The following is a 19457-nucleotide window of genomic DNA, read 5'->3' on the forward strand; positions in this document are numbered from 1 at the left end:
AAGCGTCTGAGTTGTTACCGTCTAAACCGGACTATAGGTCGAGTGGGAATATAGGCCCACCTCCCCAAGTTCAGGTTACCGAAAAAGAAAAAAAAGGAAAACAACCCAAAACTGCCGAACCACATTTATTTGCGAATTGGGTGCACCGCATCCCGATCGTCGGAGCTCCCCTCAACCACTATTGCTACTGCTCCTATTCGTCCGACGAAGCACCACTGTCTTCTGAAGACGAGAGTTTGTCGCTGGCCGCCTTCCACAGTGCGTCGTCTTCAGTGCCATCCAGCGAGTTGCTAATGCAACATTTCTTGAAAGCATTTTCCACCATGGAATCCGGCAAGGAGCGCCAGACCGAAAGCACCCAGCCACAAACAGTCGCAAGCGGAGGCCTCGGTAGGCGGCCCGTCGATGTCTTGGGGTTGTCGCCAGACATCGACTCTTTGGTATTCCAGCCGCACTCGGTCCTTGAACGGCTTGTTTAGTACAATGTCGAGCGGCTGGAGGGTGGACGTCATACCACCTGGTATCACGGCGAGGTCCGTTTTCCCGTCGCCGAGTGCCTGTTCACTGCGTCGGTTAAGGGGCTACGAAACGCATCCGACACCAGCATGCTGCGAAGACGCAGCAGTGCACCTGGCCGACGGTTCCACACCACTCGTATCCATTCGAGCATGATGGCCTTTTCCGTGTATCCCTTTTTGTTGACGCGAACGACAACACCGGGCGAGAACACTTCCTTCGGCTTTGTCTTGCGTTTGAAAATGACGAAGGGCGGAAGCTTTCTACCATCTGCCGTGCATGCCAGCATAACGGTGAAGCGCCAGTGCTCCAGTGGACAACAGCTTCACATCCTTCGCGCCGCGCTGCGTGATCGTGGTCGACGAAGGCATGTCAAACCACACGGGGATCTCATCGGCATTGCCAATCTGCCCCATCATGTAGTCGTTCTGCTCCCGAAGCTGGTTCACGAAGCGCTGAAAGTTTATGAGCTTGTCCTCAAACTGCTCCGGCAACTTCTGACAGATGGATGTGCGCCGCCGGAGAGAAAATCCTTTGCGTCGCATAAATCGATGCACCCAAGAGTTTGGTGCACGGAACTTTTCTCTCGTGAGCCCAGCTTCCCGAGCGAGTTCCACGGCTTTCTTGCGAATGGTATCCACGGTCACTGGCAGCGAGCGCGCACGAACTTCCCGCACAAAGTCCGCTAGCTTATCCTCCAGCTGTGGATGAACGGCACTTCGTCCACGAAACGACATTTTTCGAGGATTGTACATCTGCAGCTTCCCTTTCTGCGCCCTCCAATAGCACACGCTTTTTTCCGACACACCAAAGCGGCGCTGAGCAGCCATATTCCCGTTCGCTTCGGCGAACTTAACAACATCTAGTTTAAATGCAGCTGAGTACTGCCTCTTTGCACCGCTAGACATATTCAGTGAACGAAAAAAAAAAAAGGCCACTAAAAATGCAGCGTCCGGCTTCACAAGCACATGCAAGCCACATGTTGCCAGACAGCGTCGCACTTTCGGCTAGACACCGTTATATAATACGAGGGGCGACTTTAGCTTATTATATCATTGAAAATATCTCGACTTATATTACGGCGTATACGGTACCTCGCTGTGTCTTAAAAGCGCGCCTTTTCGCAAACGGAGGCTGTGCAACGATTGCAGTGAGCTTTGTGCGCCCGGTAACTATAACAGAATCGGTCGGACGAAAACCAAAGGCTAGCCAAGATGTAAAATTCTCCCAACTGCAAGATAAGGGTGCGGGATCAAGCGTACACCCCGTTATTCTTACGCGGGCCTAAGTACGCATGAGAGATGAGAGCCGCCGCACGCTCACTGCGCCGTCTTGCTGATAATGCTGAAAACATGGTAGTTGCCCCCAAGATGCCCGCCAACAGCTGTAAGTGGTAGATATGAATAGCTTGGCGTCTGAACATTGAAAGAAGTACTTCTCGGTGGCTCAGTGGTTGACGCCTCGCATTCACGATGCAAAGGTCCTACGTTCGATTCGGCGCGCCGTCGTCCTTTTTCGGGTATTTTTTTCTTTCTTGAGTTTTCATATATACAGATACGTATACATATACGGTGCATGACGTCGACGTTGACGCCGGTGGCGAAATACAGCCGATAGTGTCCATACAATTGCTATCGCAATAAAACTGAAGCTTGAAGTGTATGCCATTTTTACTGCATGCAAACAAACTAGGCGTGCTGTGAACGCCAGCATTTCCGACGACCACATTTACTTGCCATAGCAACGGCGCATTCAATAGATACGAAATGCTGTCGACAGGCCAATGGGCATGTGCCAGTGTTGCTTTATTTAGTCAAACGTGCCTCGCAAGCGTGTTTGACTAAATATTCAATCTTTGAAGTTGTGCCCTTAATCTGACTCCATCATGATAAAGAAAAGGAGGGGGGGCTGTAGTTGTTTGAAAGTTTTTGGCCTTGTTCTAACCCGTGCAGAACACCGCGCCACCTTCGTCACAGTACACCGATAATCTGCGGAGGAAAAGTGTTTAAGTGGGGGTGAGGGTTTAATATAGCACAAAATTGTATAAAATGCTGACTTTCAAAAATTGTAATTTGAGGTATTTATAGTTGAAAGTATCTTTTGGAAAAATTTTATATTATGTCAAAGTACCATTCATTTTCGTTAAAAGCCTAATATATGAAATTACAAATGTTTTTATAACTGGAAACGTAATTTTCTTGTCATTCTTATTCTTGTGAAGTGAATCTGCCTTACGGAAGTTTTGAGCAAGTTTCTGTGAAGATATCTAAACAAACTTGGTGCCATTCTTTTCCGCAGCACTTGGCCTTTCTTTTTTTCTTAACCTTGATAGAATTGTAATTATATGATAAATATGAAATGATTACTGGAGGCTCATTTTTACCTTCCAAGTTTAAAAATTATTTCTGATCAAAGAAATGGCCGTTCTGACATCTAGTTTGCTTTAGCCTGTGGGATGAACCTTCTGAGGAAACATATAATTTTGAAAACTAACTTTTTTATTGCAAGTTACCGTAACGACCCATAAGAAATTACATAAATATAATATGGTAATTTGTCATTACCTTTTTCTGAATTTATATATTTGAAATCTGTTTGCAGATTTGAAATCTGCATTCAATGGTGTGCATGCATAGTAATTTTCATGACAGGAGGATAACAAATAAACTTTTATAGAGACCCTCGTCCCCCCTTAAGGTTTAAAAGGGGTTGTTAGCATTTGTCCCAGGATAGAGCACAGTTTGTTCAATTACTCTTGCGTGTATACGCCGCATAATTGTGATTATTAGTATGATCACTGACAGCTTAAAAAGTTTTTGGCAATTGCTTGGAGCACTGTATAACATTTGTGCAGCCCTAAAAAAAATCAAAACTGTGTGCCAGTTTCTTTCTTTTTTCAACCCCTAAGGTCGCCTTCTTGGTAGATCCACGTTTGAATCCTCAGAGTCTGTCAAAGGATTTGACCGACATGGCAAATGGCTAATTATCATTGTTTGCCGAGTGGGGTGGTTCAAGATATTTTTATTGAAATAGCACTGCTAGTATTCACTCTGCACGATTTAGGCGATGTTGAATCGTTTGTACATATATTTTTTTTTCTGAATGAAAGCAAAAAAAGATATATAATTGTTTTCTCTATCACGTGCTCCAAATTTGGATTTTAGTGCTCTAAATGTAACATTTCGCTGCTCCAAAAATTGCTCTAAATTCTATTTCGACTGTTGCACTCCTGGGTGGGGGACTCATTTGTATAGGATAGAAGGGACTTAGAGGTATTGCTGACACCCACCTACCCTCCCCCCCCCCCCCCCTTTTATTTAACAATATTGTCAAAGAAGAAGAAAGAATGAAGTGAGAGAGGCGTTGTTGGGATATTGGCCTCCTCCCCTTCATTTTCTATGGTGTATGGGTAGACATGGAAAGCAAACATGAAGTTGAAACCATGCTGGGGTGTCACTGAATTTTGTTCATCTTTTCATTATCACAAGAACATGCTTCAGTTTTAATAGTAAGCCTACCTACATTCATGTAAATGTAGTACGACTCCAGGCTTTGTGGAGTTGTGGTGATGGGTGCCAACGGAGTTGCGGTGATGGGTGCCAACGGAGTTGCATGATTGCATGCAGGCCTTGGATCACTTCGTGGTAGCTGGACAGTCTGAGGGCTTTGAAGTACCGGTGCAAGGTGCAAGGTCCTCTGATTTTAGTGGACCGCAGCCCCCGCTGGGATCTGATACATTTAGGGTATGTGCATGCTTATGGCAGCAACTCTTTCAAGCCACAAAGGCACTGTGAAAAGCTGATATAAAGATAACGAAGCAAAAAACAGTGCAAAAACACAAGACAGTAAAAGAGACACACGAAGCACTGACTTACAAACCATCAACTTAACAACAGGGTTGTAAGTCTGCGCTTCGTACATATTTTTCACTGTGTTGTGTTTTTGCGCTGTTTTTCGCTTCATTCATCATGTATCAACCGGCTCAAATAAGCACTTTAGATATACAGACATTTTGCTCTTACATTGGTTGTGAGGCAAATTAACACGCATGGCTTCTCAAAGTGTCCTGTTGCATTTTCTTCTTTGATTTTCATTTTAACATTAAAAGAAAATTGTCATGCTCGTGTTTTGATCTGCTCAATAACCCCTAGTTTTATGTTAACAGCCTTGATTATACAGTCGAACGCTGCTACAACAAAACTGACGAGGTACGGTAAAAATTTCGTTGCAATGAAGTCTACAGAATATAGCTGATCTGAGCCAGCAAAACATAGGAACGTTCATTCTCAAAATAATAATAAGAATGGAAAATAAGGAAACTGCTATAAATCTGGATGCAACGTGCTTGGTTTTGCATTTTGGGGCATGAATTGATGAAATTGCTGCTTCTTCCGGTGCTCTGGGCGGTCTTTGCGCGATGAGCTTAAGTGGGTGGGTCGACTGCTGATGTGTAAAATGCCCATCCACGGTTTCGAGGAGCTAGTGAGCAATTTCATTCGTTGCTTGCAGCAAAGTACATAGCGGTTTCTTTGCTTTTTTTGTATCTACTTGGGCATTGTTTTTGTGTGCGAAGTCCGGATTGGTCTTGTACATTGCAGTACTGTGAGTGAATTTAGTCCTAGCCATGGCTCCAAGAATCAAGTTCGATCAGGGTGTGCGTGGCTGCAGCGCCCAGTGTTTCAAAGAATGTACATCATTCTTCATTGCTACAGTCAAATCTCGTTATAGCGAACCTCAGGCTAATGATTTTACAGATTGACTTTTTCGAAAATCTACCTCCAAATTTTCATTGGTTTAATGTAAAAGTATTTCACTACTACCAATTTCAGAACACCGAGTGTGTAAGAATAACGTAGCAAATTTTATCGTTCTTATACAGTGAAACCCCGTTAATACGTACCTGCTGGGGACGACGGCGTAACTACACATTAAAAGTACTATGCATTAACCACCAGCTACAAATTTGCATCTTCTGGCATGCGCCATCGCCGCTAACAAAAAAAGAAACTTGATGCCACTGGAATTATTGTCTGAAAAGCCCACCGCAAAGCCATTGCTTTTTTTTTAGCTAAAGCACAGAAATGTTTCTGTCTCTCGTACAATTGCCCAATAGCATGCGGTGGCGACACCAATGAGCATTTCGAAACAGCGTGCTACAGCGACAGAATGGACACAATCGCCCGTTTGTGATACGGCTGATCCGCGGTCTGCTTCTAAGCGAAAACTGATGTCGTTTTCTTTTTTAAAACGCGGTAGAGTCGCAGAGAGCCAAAACTTTTACTGCGTGGCTAGTTGCATGCAGCACTTCGCTCACTCAGTGCACACCGTGACTGCCGATCCGCTTGCTGTTGAGTACACCCTCTCCGCTTCAGGTCATGCACAGATTTGGCGACTAGCCTGCTGTGTTAAAGGGACACTAAAGTCAAATAACTATTTACGTCAGAGTGAAAGCTCAATGTATGAAAACATCTAAAACGACAATGTTATCAACAACAGTGCGCTACTTACCGAGAAATTAAGGTAAATCCGCAAGAACACAAGCGCCACAGTAGGACATTCTCAAAATGATCCCGATGACATCAGACGGACCGTCTACAAATAATCACTAGTAATCGATCTAGCTGCACTAAATAAAGAACCTTCCATGCATCAAGAGGTGCAATAAAATGCTGTTGTTCATTTCTGTTTGATTCATGGAAAAAGAACCGCTGAACGTTACTATGGGGAATGACGCGAGTGGTTCCGAAATTCAATTTTCATGTAGTTACACTCTACATGTGGTGTCATCTAGCGGGGTGCAGTTGAAACAAAAGCGTCTGCAATCTCTAAGCCAGTGGCTAGAAATTTATCAATGGTCGTTGTTGCTGCTGTGGCTCCTGCTGCTTTTGGTCTGCTGCTACTAGCTCAGTAAAGCCGGGCAACATTGTGCACAGCAACAGTGACGTAAGCCGGTCCGGTTGGTCCGCTTCTTGAGGTGGGTAATTTGAACTGTGCTAACCCGATGGGAACCACTAAAACATAATGTTACCCCGCACCTCCATCAAATATGTTACGAGAGGGGGACCGACCCACAGGAGTAGTCACAGATGTATTTACAGCTAGTTAAGCGAGCAGTGCGAGCCACTTAGATTAGCTCGCACCAGTCTATATGCTTTGTCTTCTTAATCTCCATGCATTGGCACGTAGCAATATTATTTCGAAATAGGCCCTTTCTTGGCATAAAAGTAGCACTACGAGGTTTCTGGAGCGCTATTTCAACAATCAATGTTGACTTAATAGTTGCCTTTAGTGTCCCTTTAATACGGCGACGAAGAGCTTTCCGCAAGCAATGTGCTCTCCACGATATTCTAGCAGTCCTGGCAGCGCACAGAGGCGCATTTGGGCTGTCGCTAAATAAAAGCATGCAGCATGGCAACAACAGCGCTACGCTCGCTGTACGGTGCGCATGCTGGCATAACACAGCAAGGTTTTTCAATGCCTGCAATCCGCAACACTAAACTCCGTGACAGCGGGCTGCTTGCGTTTTTGTAAAGCGGTGCGCACTTGAACATGGTCACGCAAAACGAAGCGGCAGCGATCGGTGGCCCAGCACTTTCAAGTAGTCACCTGCTAAAAGCGTGCAGTAAAGTGACTGTACGCCACACGCGTGCCTGAGCAGATAACCGGGGGTGTTTACTGTGATAAGGCTTTTCGCCGGCGATAAGTCATACCGGCGCGTTTGTCGGTGGTCGCCACTTTGCCTTCGTTTTTCCCCCGATAGTTACTCGCAATGTCATCACCGCAATTGTGCGAAAGTCGAAATAACTTATTGGCTGATCTCAGCACTTATCAACATGATGGAAAACCGTTGACGGCACATTGTGGCATCTGCAAAGTTCAGCGGAGTTGCAAAATTTTGTCACGAAGAATGTTATCGCTGCACGCAGTTAGTATGCACTAACTGGTAGGCATAGGTCAAACTCTACGCCTTAAGCGGTCCGCGAAGGCATTAGTTTCTATGAGACTCGGTCGAGGATTCGTTGCAACTACGTTTTAACCGTTAGTACGCTTAAAGCGGGTACCCACTAACGAAATTTGACTGTATTTCCACAACACTTCAAAATAATGATCAGCGATTTTGAAAGGTTACTCGCGACTGTAAAAATAATGCCAAACTTCGTAGCGGCCACTACCATCATTATCGAAATGCCCGCGTATTTTTCTATCTGCCCGCCCTATTCGAATGTGCGATAGCCCTATCGCCATTATCATTGCCTGGTACTTGTTTTTCGCGTCGGGCTTCATCCCTTTGCTAGCCATCCTACCGTTTCCTTTGTTTTTGTCGGGCAGCTTGATCTGTGAACTTGTTACACGGCTGTTCTGAAACCATTTAGTTGGTGGTTGAATGTTCAAGATGAGCCCTTGAAGCAGCACGAAAGGAATGTTATGACAGTAAAAAATGCGATGTGAGTGACCAATGGGGTGAACTTACTGATGATTCCCCATGCATGCTTCACTAACATTTAAAAATTGTGTACATTGCGACGACAAAGCAGACACGTGAGCTTAGCTGACGACCATTAAGATCCATACCCTTTGTCGTGATAAGGAAACGGGGACGGGAGTGAAGACGACATTGAAACAGAGCGTGCGAACTAGCGTGAATAATCAGTATTTAATGGTGCTTTGCAGTGTGTAGAAAGTGTGCGCACGCTTGAGTTCGTCTTTCAGCAGTCGAGCTGCCCATATCAATATAGGTCGCGCTCTTCCTCAAATAAACGTGCTTTGGCTCTGCAATATTTCGTATTTGTTCTTTCGAGTTTATTTGAGCATAACGCGGTCACGAATGTATACACAGCACAAGTGGGTCGCCCACATGTTTTGTTTGCGTTTATGATCTTTGCGCAAATTTTTCCTACATTTACTAGAGCGACTTTTGAAATTGACGAATGATATTTAGCGGTTCCTTGGGGTTCGTTGTATCAAGATTTCACTGTAGTACAAAAAGACATTCTGCAAAGGTCTTTGTCTAGAGGTTCAAAGTAGTGATAAGCAGAACCTCTTACCACAAGTCGATATGAGCTGTGTGTGTCTGCTACGTTCGCGACGAGTACGACTTACTATTGTAATCGGAGGATTGAGCTCTGCTTGCTGCTGCCAAACTTAAGCATAATTATTTTTTGAATGATCGTTGAACAGTGAACACAAAAGGAGTGGGAAGACATCTCCGAGTGGCGTTACTTTCGAATGCTGTGCCCTCGTGATGCGCAAGCAGCAGACAACGCCCTTTCGAGGAATGGGGCAATGTTGAGACCTGCTGGAGAAACTTTGGTGGCAAAGCCAATCAATCCGCCTTTTTTTTTTTTTTTTTTCATGATACCCTGGCACATGCGCCCTTGTTGCAGAAAAGTGACAAAACGTCTCTTCATCTCAGAGGCATGCAACACTAGTAGTACCAGCCCCTGCCAAAATGGCAGAGGGCAGCACAGGCAAATGAAAGAGGCATATTGCAAGCCTTGAAACGAACTTCAAACATTTGCTTTTTGTTTGCCTGTTTCTAAATGGAGGATCTATCTGAACAGGAAATTTTCATTTTGAACACGTAGAAATGCCCTTTCTGACGAGCGCAAAATGGTAGTGTCCTTGTTGTGCCATTGCAAAGCAACATCTCTTTTTTTATGCTTTTTTTACAATTTCGATGATATTTGCCACATTAGCAGGGGCGACAAATTTTCACAGTACCTTTAGGTAGTTTTCAGGCAAATATATTTTGTAGTTGGATTGAAAAAAGGTTGCATAAACTTAAAATGTGATCTTGAAAAAAATTGTTTCATCTTTTACGCACTCGCGCCTGTTGGGCAACGCTAAAAGCTATGCGCAGAAAGCAAGTGACCTCTTCCACCGGCACTTCAGACTAGTTAGCTGCTTGAGACCAGTTATATCTGTGCGATTTAACTAAACAATGTGTTATGAAAGATAAGAGGCAAGAAATAAGTGCGAGTGTCATTTAGCAAAGTGACACAACTTTCTTCCTTGTAAAGTACAAAACAGCTGCAGAAGTTCTAAACATATTCTGCCCCGCCGCGGGGGTCTATTGACTAAAGTACTCGGCTGCTCACTTGCAGGTCGCGGGATCGAATCCTGGTTGCGGCGGCTGCATTTTCGATGAAGGCGAAAATGCTGTTGGCCCGTGTTCTTTGATTTGAGTGCACGTTAAAAAACTCCAGGTGTTTGAAATTTCTGCAGCCCTCCGCTACGGCGTCTCTCATAATCATATGGTGGTTTTGAGACGTTAAACCCCTCATATCAATCAACTAATCTCCCGCCGGCGCCGACAACAATCTCCCGCCGGCGCCAACCTGTGAAGTGTTGTCGGCGCCACTCACATTTATACCAGGTCATGTTTATTTTTTTAATAAAAGCAATTCTTTATAGCATTTCTGGCGAATAAGACTTAGTAGCACCTCTCCAGTGCTTTTTCAACCTTCCAAAAAAAAAAACTTTCATGTTTTTACTACATATAATATGCCTAGGGATTCTCTACAACAATTTATTCTGTAATATGGCTTCAAAGTATTCAAAAGGTATTCGAGAAATATCTGAAAATTGTTCAATTCGATTCACACTCGGGCTTTATTATTTAAATTTGTTATTCGCACAGCTCTATTACAAACAGACCACTGTGTGTCTTGGAAGCGAAAACAGGTGTGAGCCACGAGGCAACTGTTTTGATGGTTTAAACATACAATAGACTATTTATAGACCGAACATACTGCAACATACATACCCTTAATACATACCTTAAGGGTATGTACACCCACCTTAAGGCATGCATACCTTAAGGGTATGTATGTTGCATACTATGTATGTAACATACATACCCTTAAAGCTAACAAGCCAAGCAACTAAAGTGGAGTTTCCTGATCAAGATAACAGAAAGTCACACTCACAAGCGCTTATAGCCAGAAGCCAGTTTCCGTGGAAGTCGCGAACAGAGCCAGTGTAATCATTTTAGCTACTTAACGTACCGTTTCGGAGAGAAATCCTTTTAGAATTTCTAGGTAATCTTCGTGGCTTCGTGTGGACGTGTGTTGGACAAGTTTTCTGTTTAGTGTGAGCCTTAGCTTATCTTGCAGTTTTCCGAAAAATTGATTTAACATGTGCATTAACATCCCGCATTGCATACCATTGCACTGTTTTAAGATTAACATGCATTTTTGTGGCATTTGTTTGTCACGTCCATTTAATTTCCTTGCATACTGACTTGTTTTTACAATATGTACTACATCTTACTTCCAGCAGCCACAGCTGTTGGAATCCTGGCGGTCCCCTCCAGCAACCAGGCCTCCTCAAAATCCTGTACAACACAGTGGGTATTGCCTATGGCATATATAAGAAAAGCTCCCTTGTTTGTAAAGACCAGTAAACAACCTCTAGGTTCAAAAAATGTTATGAAAAGAAATGTGCAAACTTTTGCTCTGTGGACATGCTGCTGAAAGCATTTTTCGAATATGTGCTATAATAAGGAAGTTACATGGAATAGAACATCCGTTTCAGCTGGTTTTAAATTTTCGCACGGCCTAGCCACCGTTCTCAGCGTAGTCCGTAGTCGTGACTCCTCCCACTTTGGCAGCGTGACACAATTTCGGTGATACATCATCGCCGCGGAGCCAACGGCCAGGCAGGGCATCCCCGACATGAGTATGTGTCATAGCTGTGTGAAAAGCAAGAGCAGTTCAAGTAGCACCCTTCTCCTAGCAGAAAAGTAGCGAGATGCCTCTTTATCTCGTAGGTTTTCGTTCTGGCAATATCGCTTCTCCCAGTTGTCTCAGGCTCTACAAAACCGCAGAGGGCAGCACAGGAAAATCAGAATGCAGACTGTGCAGGCAAAACTGTATCAAGGCAAAACCAAAGTACCATTTCATAGGGTAAATGACGAATCGATGAGATCAGTGGCATGTAATGTTGCCCATGGGCAAGCTTATCACCGCGCATACTAGAGGAATCGGTCAGAAGGAAAGAGGTACGAAAATTGTTTTTTGAAATGGAAGGTCTGTGCTGCGCATGGTGCTGTAATATTTGGAAAATGTGATCGTCGAGGTCTGCTGTACAAATGGCTGAGCTTGTTTGAGGGGCGGGGGAGTAAAAAAAAAGTCTGACCCTGTTTACTGGCCCTTTATAGAATACTGGATATGTATGCAGTATTTTTTTGTGCCTAATCCGCCTTTGTATATAATTAATGCACCCAATAATGAACTGTGAAAATATAAAGCTCAGAAAAAAAAAACTCTTCAGGACCTCTCAATAAAGTTTGACTGACTGAAATAAAGTTTGACTGATTGCGATAAGCCAACTTGTGCACCGAAATTCTCATATAATCCGAACCTGATATTTACTCTGAAAGTTTTGGATATTTTGTGCAGGTCATACTTGACAAAATGCAGTTGCTGTTGTGGTTGCTTCATTGTCGACAATGAACATTACTTCTTTTTTTTTTTTCAACTGTTTAGTCGGTCAATATTGATATCTGCTTGATGGCAGTACACTATTTCCAACTTACTTATGGAAGTGTGGTTTGCTTTGTTTACATATTCTCAAGCAGTTATTCAGTAACCAGTGTGGTTCAACACTTACATACTGTAATACACGGAAACCTCAATACAAAGAACTCTGACATGACAAAGTATTGTTTATAACGAAGTAAATGATGAATTGCCCCAGCAATGGATGTAGTGTTATAAATACATCTTTATAACAAGTTTTTGCTTATAACAAACTCATTCCGGTGTAAGATGCAACTATGTTATAATGAGTTTTTAGTTAATTCGATTACATGTTCGAAGTTCTTGGACATTCATGCAGTCCTAATCCAGAGTCATCTGACACAAATGGTCCTGGCACGTCTTCTTTGTACTTTCAGGGTTGCCAATGCGACAGCAGCAGCAACCGCATCAGCCTCAGCAGCAGCAACAGCATCATCAGCAGCAGCAACCGCAACAACACCTACAAGGCCAATTTGGAAATGCATTTCCTCCTGGGGCCCCTCTGCATCACCAACAACAGCAGCAGCAGCAGCAGCAGCTCCAGCAGCAGCTCCAGCTGCAGCATCAACATCAACAACAGCAGCAGCATCAACATCAACAACAGCAGCAGCATCAACACCAGCAACAGCAGCAACAGCAACTTCATCAACCTCAGCAGCAACAGCCACCTCTGATGAGCAGCGGAGGCCATTTGTTCCCGCCCAGTCCGGCATACCAAGGCGGGCCCTTGCCGAGGGTGGCTGGAGGTCCACCCCATATGGCACACCATCCTCAGGGAGCAAGCATCTTGGTAAGAGCTTTTGTGCGCAAGTAATGGAGACTTTACGGATCATTTTATGTTCACTTCAATTCAGAACCTTCATATAAATGCTGCTAGGGGAGGTTGTACAATGTACTCAGCTATGTGTGCTACAGTAAAATCCCGTTAATTCGGACTTCACTGGACAGGAGAGAATGTCCGAATTAACTGAGGGTACGAATTATCACGAGTACGAACAAAACACTTGAAAAATGTCTCCTACATCATCAAACTTTTATTTCGTAAAAAAGTCTGTGATCGCGGTTTGCTTGACGGGCGCAATGTGCGACGAAGTCACAATATCGCGAAGTTCCTGCAGGTGGCTTAGTCCGCGCACACTGCCTGAGGAAAGCATGCATATGTCCTCCAAAACGGTTAGCGCATGCGCAGCCTCCGTGATAGTATGGCATGGATGCTCGTCAGCATCACTTACGTCCTCCTCAGCCGGTTTTCCTTCGCCGTCCAAGACTTCGGCAACGATATCGCTATCGGTCACATTGCCGACCACGGCAACATTGCTGTCAATTGCGAAGTAATCACCCAGGGGCACATCAGCTGGCATGATGCTCAGATAGCGGCGGTCTTGCTTTTCGCTGGTTTCCTCACTGGCCACCACCCCCGGATCAACAGCGTCGTGCACGAAGCCGCTATGCGTAAAGCAGTTTCCGACCACTGCAGGCGGTGTGTTGTTCAGCACTTATGTCAGCATGTGGATTGCGCTTAGCAGGCTTACTTCGTACTGCTTGCCTGACTCCATGCAGAGCAACATTTGCTCAAGTACCTGCCATCGATAAAGCCTTTCACCAACTGTATGATTCCCTGGTGCAGGGAAGCCGTTGTGTTCCGAGGGAGGAATAGCAGTTCAATGTTCTTGAGCCCGGACACCTGTGTGTGTGCACTACAGTTGTCTACCACGAACAACACTTTTCGAGCCTTGGCCGCAAAGCGGCGGTCGAGCTGACGCAGCCAGGCTTGAAAGAGGTTGGCAGTCGTCCAAGCCTTTCTGTTGATCCAGTAGTCGACAGACAGCTGCTCAATATTCTTAAAACATCTTGGCTTTGGAGCCTTCCCGATCACCAGTAGCGGCAGCCGCTCCGTGCCAGTCATGTTAGCAGCCAGAAAAATTGTCACACGCTCTTTACTTCGTTTTTCACCGATGCACGGGTCCTCCTTTAACACGATTGTCTTGTCAGGCAGAGCCTTGCGTAGCCTTAGCACAAATGCTACACTGATCTGTCTACATGAAGAGAGAAGACACACAGTCAAACCTGTTTATAACAGATTTCAAAGTGATGCGATAAGTGGTTTTTATATTAGTAGTTCATTGTACAGTTGAACCCGAATGTGATGGAATTTATGAATTCCCGGAAAATTTGTTATAAAGAGGATTTCATTATATGCAGGTTCGGTATGAGAATTCAAAAAATAAATGCACAAATTAAACAAACGGAAAACCAAAGGCAGAGCTAACCCAAAACACTTACAGTCGACGTCTGATTTTTCGAACGTCCGAAATTCCAGACATGCCTGATTTCCCAAACTCATCTGTGGCATTGTCAAGCTCCCTATAAAGTCAATGTATTAAATACAGTGGACTTTAAAACAAACTCGAAGGGACCGCATCATTTGTTTGTCGTATCAGGAGTTTATCTTATCAGAAGTGCCCCCCCCAAACCAAATGCTAACATGTGCCTACCGTATAAACCGGACTATAGGTTGAGTGGGAATATAGGTCAATCTCCCAAGTTCAGGTTACCGAAAAAGAAAAAAAAAGGAAAACAACCCAAAACTGCCGAACCACATTTATTCGTGAATTGGCGCACCGCATCCCGATCGTCGGAGCTCCCCTCTACCACCATCGCAACTGCTCCTATTCATCCAACGAAGCACCACTGTCTTCTGAAGATGAGAGTTTGTCGATGGCCACCTCCCACAGTGCGTCGTCTTCAGTGCCATCCAGGGAGTTGCTGATGCAACATTTCTTGAAAGAATTTTCCACCATGGAATCCGGCAAGGAACGCCAGGCGGAAAGCACCCAGCCACAAACAGTCGCAAGCGGAGGCCTCTGTAGGCGGCCCATCGGTGTCTTGGGGTTGTCGCCGGACATCCACTCTTTGTATTCCAGCCGCACTCGGTCCTTGAACGGCTTGTTTAGTACAACGTCGAGCGGCTGGAGGGTGGACGTCATACCACCTGGTATCACGGCGAGATCCATTTTCCCGTCGCCGAGTGCGCGTTTCACTGCGTCGGTCAAGTGGCCACAAAACGCATCCAACACCAGCATGCTGCGAAGACGCAGCAGTGCACCTGGCCGACGGTTCCACACCACTCGTATCCATTCGAGCATGATGGCCTCGTCCATGTATTCCTTTTTCTTGACGCGAACGACAACACCGGGCGGGAACACTTCCTTCGGCATTGTCTTGCGTTTGAAAATGACAAAGGGCGGAAGCTTTCTACCATCTGCCGTGCATGCCAGCATGACGGTGAAGCACAAGTGCTCGTTGCCAGTGGACAGCAGCTTCACATCCTTGGCGCCGCGCTGCGTGATCGTGGTCGACGAAGACATGTCAAACCACACGGGGGTCTCATCGGCGTTGCCAATCTGCCCCATCATGTAGTCGTTCTGCTCCCGAAGCCGGTTTACGAAGCGCTGAAAGTTTATGAGCTTGTCCTCGAACTCCTTCGGCAACTTTTGACAGATGGATGTGCGCCGCCGGAGAGAAAAATCCCTTGCGTCGCATAAATCGATGCACCCAAGAGTTTGGTGCACGAAACTTTTCTCTTGTGAGCCCAGCTTCCCGAGCGAGTTCCACGGCTTTCTTGCGAATGGTATCCACGGTCACTGGCAGCGAGCGCGCACGAACTTCCCGCACAAAGTCCGCTAGCTTATCCTCCAGCTGTGGATGAACGGCACTTCGTCCACGAAACGACGTTTTTCGAGGATTGTACATCTGCAGCTTCCCTTTCTGCGCCCTCCAATAGCGCACGCTTTTTTCTGATACACCAAAGCGGCGCTGAGCAGCCATACTCCCGTTCGCTTCTGCGAGCTTAACAACATCTAGTTTAAATGCAGCTGTGTACTGCCTCTTCACACCGCTAGACATATTCAGTGAACGGGAAAAACAAAGGCCACTAAAAATGCAGCGCAATGTCAAGCGGAGCGAAAACTCAGAAAGATCGGAAGCAAATCACGAACACAAAGAAAACAGACTGCGATTGGATTTGGTTGCGGATATGGCCGCGTCTGTCTTCACAAGCACATGCAAGCCATATGTTGCCAGACAGCGTCCCACTTTCGGCTAGACACCGCTATTTAAGACGAGGGGCGACTTTAGCTTATTACTTTATTGAAAAAATCTCGATTTATATTCCGGTTTATACGGTAAGTGCGCCTAAATATGTTGCTTGAAAACACTGAATAAAGTGTACTTATAATGGGAAAGAAAAAGAAAATCACATATATATGTGATTATATATATATGTGTGTGTGTGTGTGTGTGTGTGTGTGTGTGTGTGTGTGTGTGTGTGCGTGCTTTCAAGTAAAGTATTTTCACTAATCTAACGAGTGCTTGATTTCGCAAGTTTGTACAAAATATGCTCATGAATAAATTGCTACCATATTTTAACAATAAAACTAGCACAACCCTATTTTGTTGTTTAGAAAAAGATAAAAAGGGAAAGACAAGCACAATTTTCCTTCAAAGAATGGAAAATTTATTCTTCTAGTTGTTCACCTTCTGAGGCTGTTTTACTGGCTTTGCTATCATTTGGATACTCCTACATTGTATACCGCTACCTCAATGAAGCCAATATACAAGTTGCTTATGAAAGTCTTCAAGCTTTTCTGTGAGTTTCAGATATTTTCTTATTTTCAGCTTGCAGTAATTTTTCCCGAGCAACGTGCAACTGAAGATTTTTCTTTGCTATGCTCACAATCACAAGCCTCGGGCACACAAAAAGGACACGACACAGCTATATGTTGTGTGCAAAATGACCTTTCTTTGTCATGCACTTTCATAGTGAAAATGGTGCATAACAATTCGCTGCATTTCACTGCGAACAAAATGTCGCCCAAAAGCCCTATGAAAAACATTGCTAACTGACCACAACACGAGCTCAGGTGCCATTGTGTGACGGCAATGACAATGCATCTGACTCCCCTGATGGCAGTGGTAGTGCTGCATATATGGTTTCCGTTTCATGTGAATATAATGCACAGACAATCTTTGTCGCCATTTTCACTTTGTTCCCATTCTCAATTTCATTTATCTTTTCTTTCGTCCCCGTCCCTTGCATTTTCCCCTCTAGCCAAGCTCTTGTGTTCTTCTGTTATACTGTACTCGTGTTAAGGAACTGAAGAACGCAAGAAGAATGCGAAAGGATGAACACTTTTTGTTGCTTTCTTTGCTGATTAAGCCAGCCCTTTCTTCACCTCCAGGCTCGGTGTGAGGGAGACACGAGCTTTAAGCTCTGGCCTTTCTTTTTCACTTACCTCGCTTTCTCCCTCCACGTCACAATTTGTTTTCGATTTACTTTGAATCCTTGCGCCAGGAAGGCCCTTTTTTTTTTTCCATTTTGCTTACTCTTGTTTGCTTGCATGCCCCCATCAAGGCTATTATGTTTGTTGTGCAACAAAAATTGGGATTCATCGTTGTTGGTTTCTCCGGCAGTTAATATAAAGAAAATCTTTAATTTTGAAAAGGGATGAGGTAGAAATTGATTGCCATAGGGTAAACGAAAAAAAAAAAAAGAATAATCAAGGCACGGCTGGCTGCCGCTTTCTCCGCTGTAAAATGTTGTCACATGAAAATGGATCATTTGTCCCTTGAAGCTTAACAGCTAGGGGCTCATCATGGTTTTAATCTGTTTCTGAAAACTAAGCTCAAGGTAATCGGTATGCTTAGCAGGGATGGCTACATTTGCCAAACATGTGGCTTCAAGAACATGCGACAAAGAATGTAAAAGCACAGGCCATATAATACAAGCTTGTGTTTTTTTTTTTTTTTGAAATATTAATAGATGGCGCTACAAGTAAAACAATGAGACGGAAAGTTTTTGGCAGAACTAGCTGTCTCATTTTTTGTGCTGCATAATTACTAGCGAGCCATCATGCAAGCTTTTCTTAAAGTTCATCGGCAGTAAGCCAACGGTAAACGGTGTGTATTATAGCTCCCCTTTAGTGAGCGAGATGGATAGCATGAGCGGTGCAGCCTGGTTGGTTAACGCAGTGCACTGAGGAGCAAGGGGTTGCTGGTTCGAATCCCCAGTAGGGTGCCTTAGAATTTTCGTGTTCTGAGATATATATATATATATATATATATATATATATATATATATATATATATATATATATCACATACATGCATACTTATACATATCAGTGACATGACGTTCATGGCGACGTCAAAAACTAGCCGAGACTGTTCATATAATATAATTGCTATTGCAACAACAATAATAATAATAATAATAATAATAATAATAATAAAGAAAAGGATCTTATACTAACACTTGTAGGGCTTGAGAGGCCGTGAAGACTTTACAGTTCCCTGCTGTGCCGACAAACTTCTCTTCACAGTGGTTACATCACATGCGAAACAAAAACTGAAAAAATTTATGGAGTTCCCATGCATTCTTGGTTCTAATCTGCTATCATCCCTTGTCGATATGATCTTGGATGTCACCTTGCTTATCATCGCCTTACTGAATGCCATAGTCAGCTATTTAATGTGTTGCTCTGCACCCAGTGCTATTGAAGCACCATCGAAACCAGTTAGATGTAATAACTAAGAAAGCTTGTTTCAAAGCTGGTTTTGTGGAGCTTGAACTTGGAGGCTGTCTTTCTTGTGCCGTTCTGTGCAAGTGGCATGTCGTAGAAGACTCAACGAGATGGATAATGGTCTTGTGCAGGAGCAGCAACAGCAGCGTCAGTTCCACCAGCCTCCATCACCACAGAGCTCAGCTGGAGGAAGTCCGTTTCCTCCCATGCAAGGGGGAGGCCCGCCACGCTATACGGGTCCAGTGTCCACAACCACAAGCTTCGGTGCGCCACCAAGGTTTCAGCAGCCACCACCTCCACCACGCGAACCTTTCGGCAAGAGGCCCAGCCCTGCCTTGCCTGCGACAGCACCACCCAAGACACCACGTCTTGAAGCCCCGCGAATGGTAAGTGTAATATACAGGCAACAAGTGCGTCTATCAGCAAATATGTCCGGCAACAATTGTAGTATCAACTCTCAGTGAGAGATTTGCCAGTGCCAACGCAGGCTTCATTAAATCCTCAAAGAAGCCATAAGAGCAGACTGTTGCAGTGTGTAGAACCAGTTCCAAAGTGTCTAATCAAACTTATACGGAAGTGTCGGAACCAATAGTAAATCTCTCTCTTTTTGTGAACCAACCTGTTATTTTCGACTTTCTTAGAATTAACTTGAACTCAATCTTATTGGAGGATCTGTTGCAAATTGGTTCCACATGCGACTCAAAAAGTCTTGTGGTTGCTTTGCTATTCTCTGATAGAGCTTGTCGAAGTGGAAATGTTGAAAAAAAATGCTCTAGGCCTCTAATAGTTTTGAAACTTCTTAACTGCTTCCGTCTTACTGGCTAAGCACAAATAACTT

At 44.4% G+C, this 19457-nt stretch overlaps 1 protein-coding gene across 4 annotated transcripts in view; it reads left to right on the top strand.

Moving 5' to 3' along the window:
* LOC119187664 (uncharacterized) overlaps positions 1 to 19457 on the top strand; it is a 103966-nt gene that overhangs the window by 50736 nt on the left and 33773 nt on the right. For 2 of the 4 annotated variants that reach the window (XM_037435749.2, XM_037435764.2), the window contains exons 10-13: positions 4143 to 4259; positions 10795 to 10864; positions 12416 to 12828; positions 18751 to 19005. In XM_037435749.2, the coding sequence (XP_037291646.2) occupies positions 4143 to 4259; positions 10795 to 10864; positions 12416 to 12828; positions 18751 to 19005 (855 nt within the window). The remainder of the gene's footprint in view (positions 1 to 4142; positions 4260 to 10794; positions 10865 to 12415; positions 12829 to 18750; positions 19006 to 19457) is intronic. The other 2 variants (XM_037435754.2, XM_037435760.2) reach the window with 2 other exon arrangements.

This window comes from Rhipicephalus microplus, chromosome 1 (assembly GCF_043290135.1).
Source record: "Rhipicephalus microplus isolate Deutch F79 chromosome 1, USDA_Rmic, whole genome shotgun sequence".
Classification (NCBI taxonomy): domain Eukaryota; kingdom Metazoa; phylum Arthropoda; class Arachnida; order Ixodida; family Ixodidae; genus Rhipicephalus; species Rhipicephalus microplus.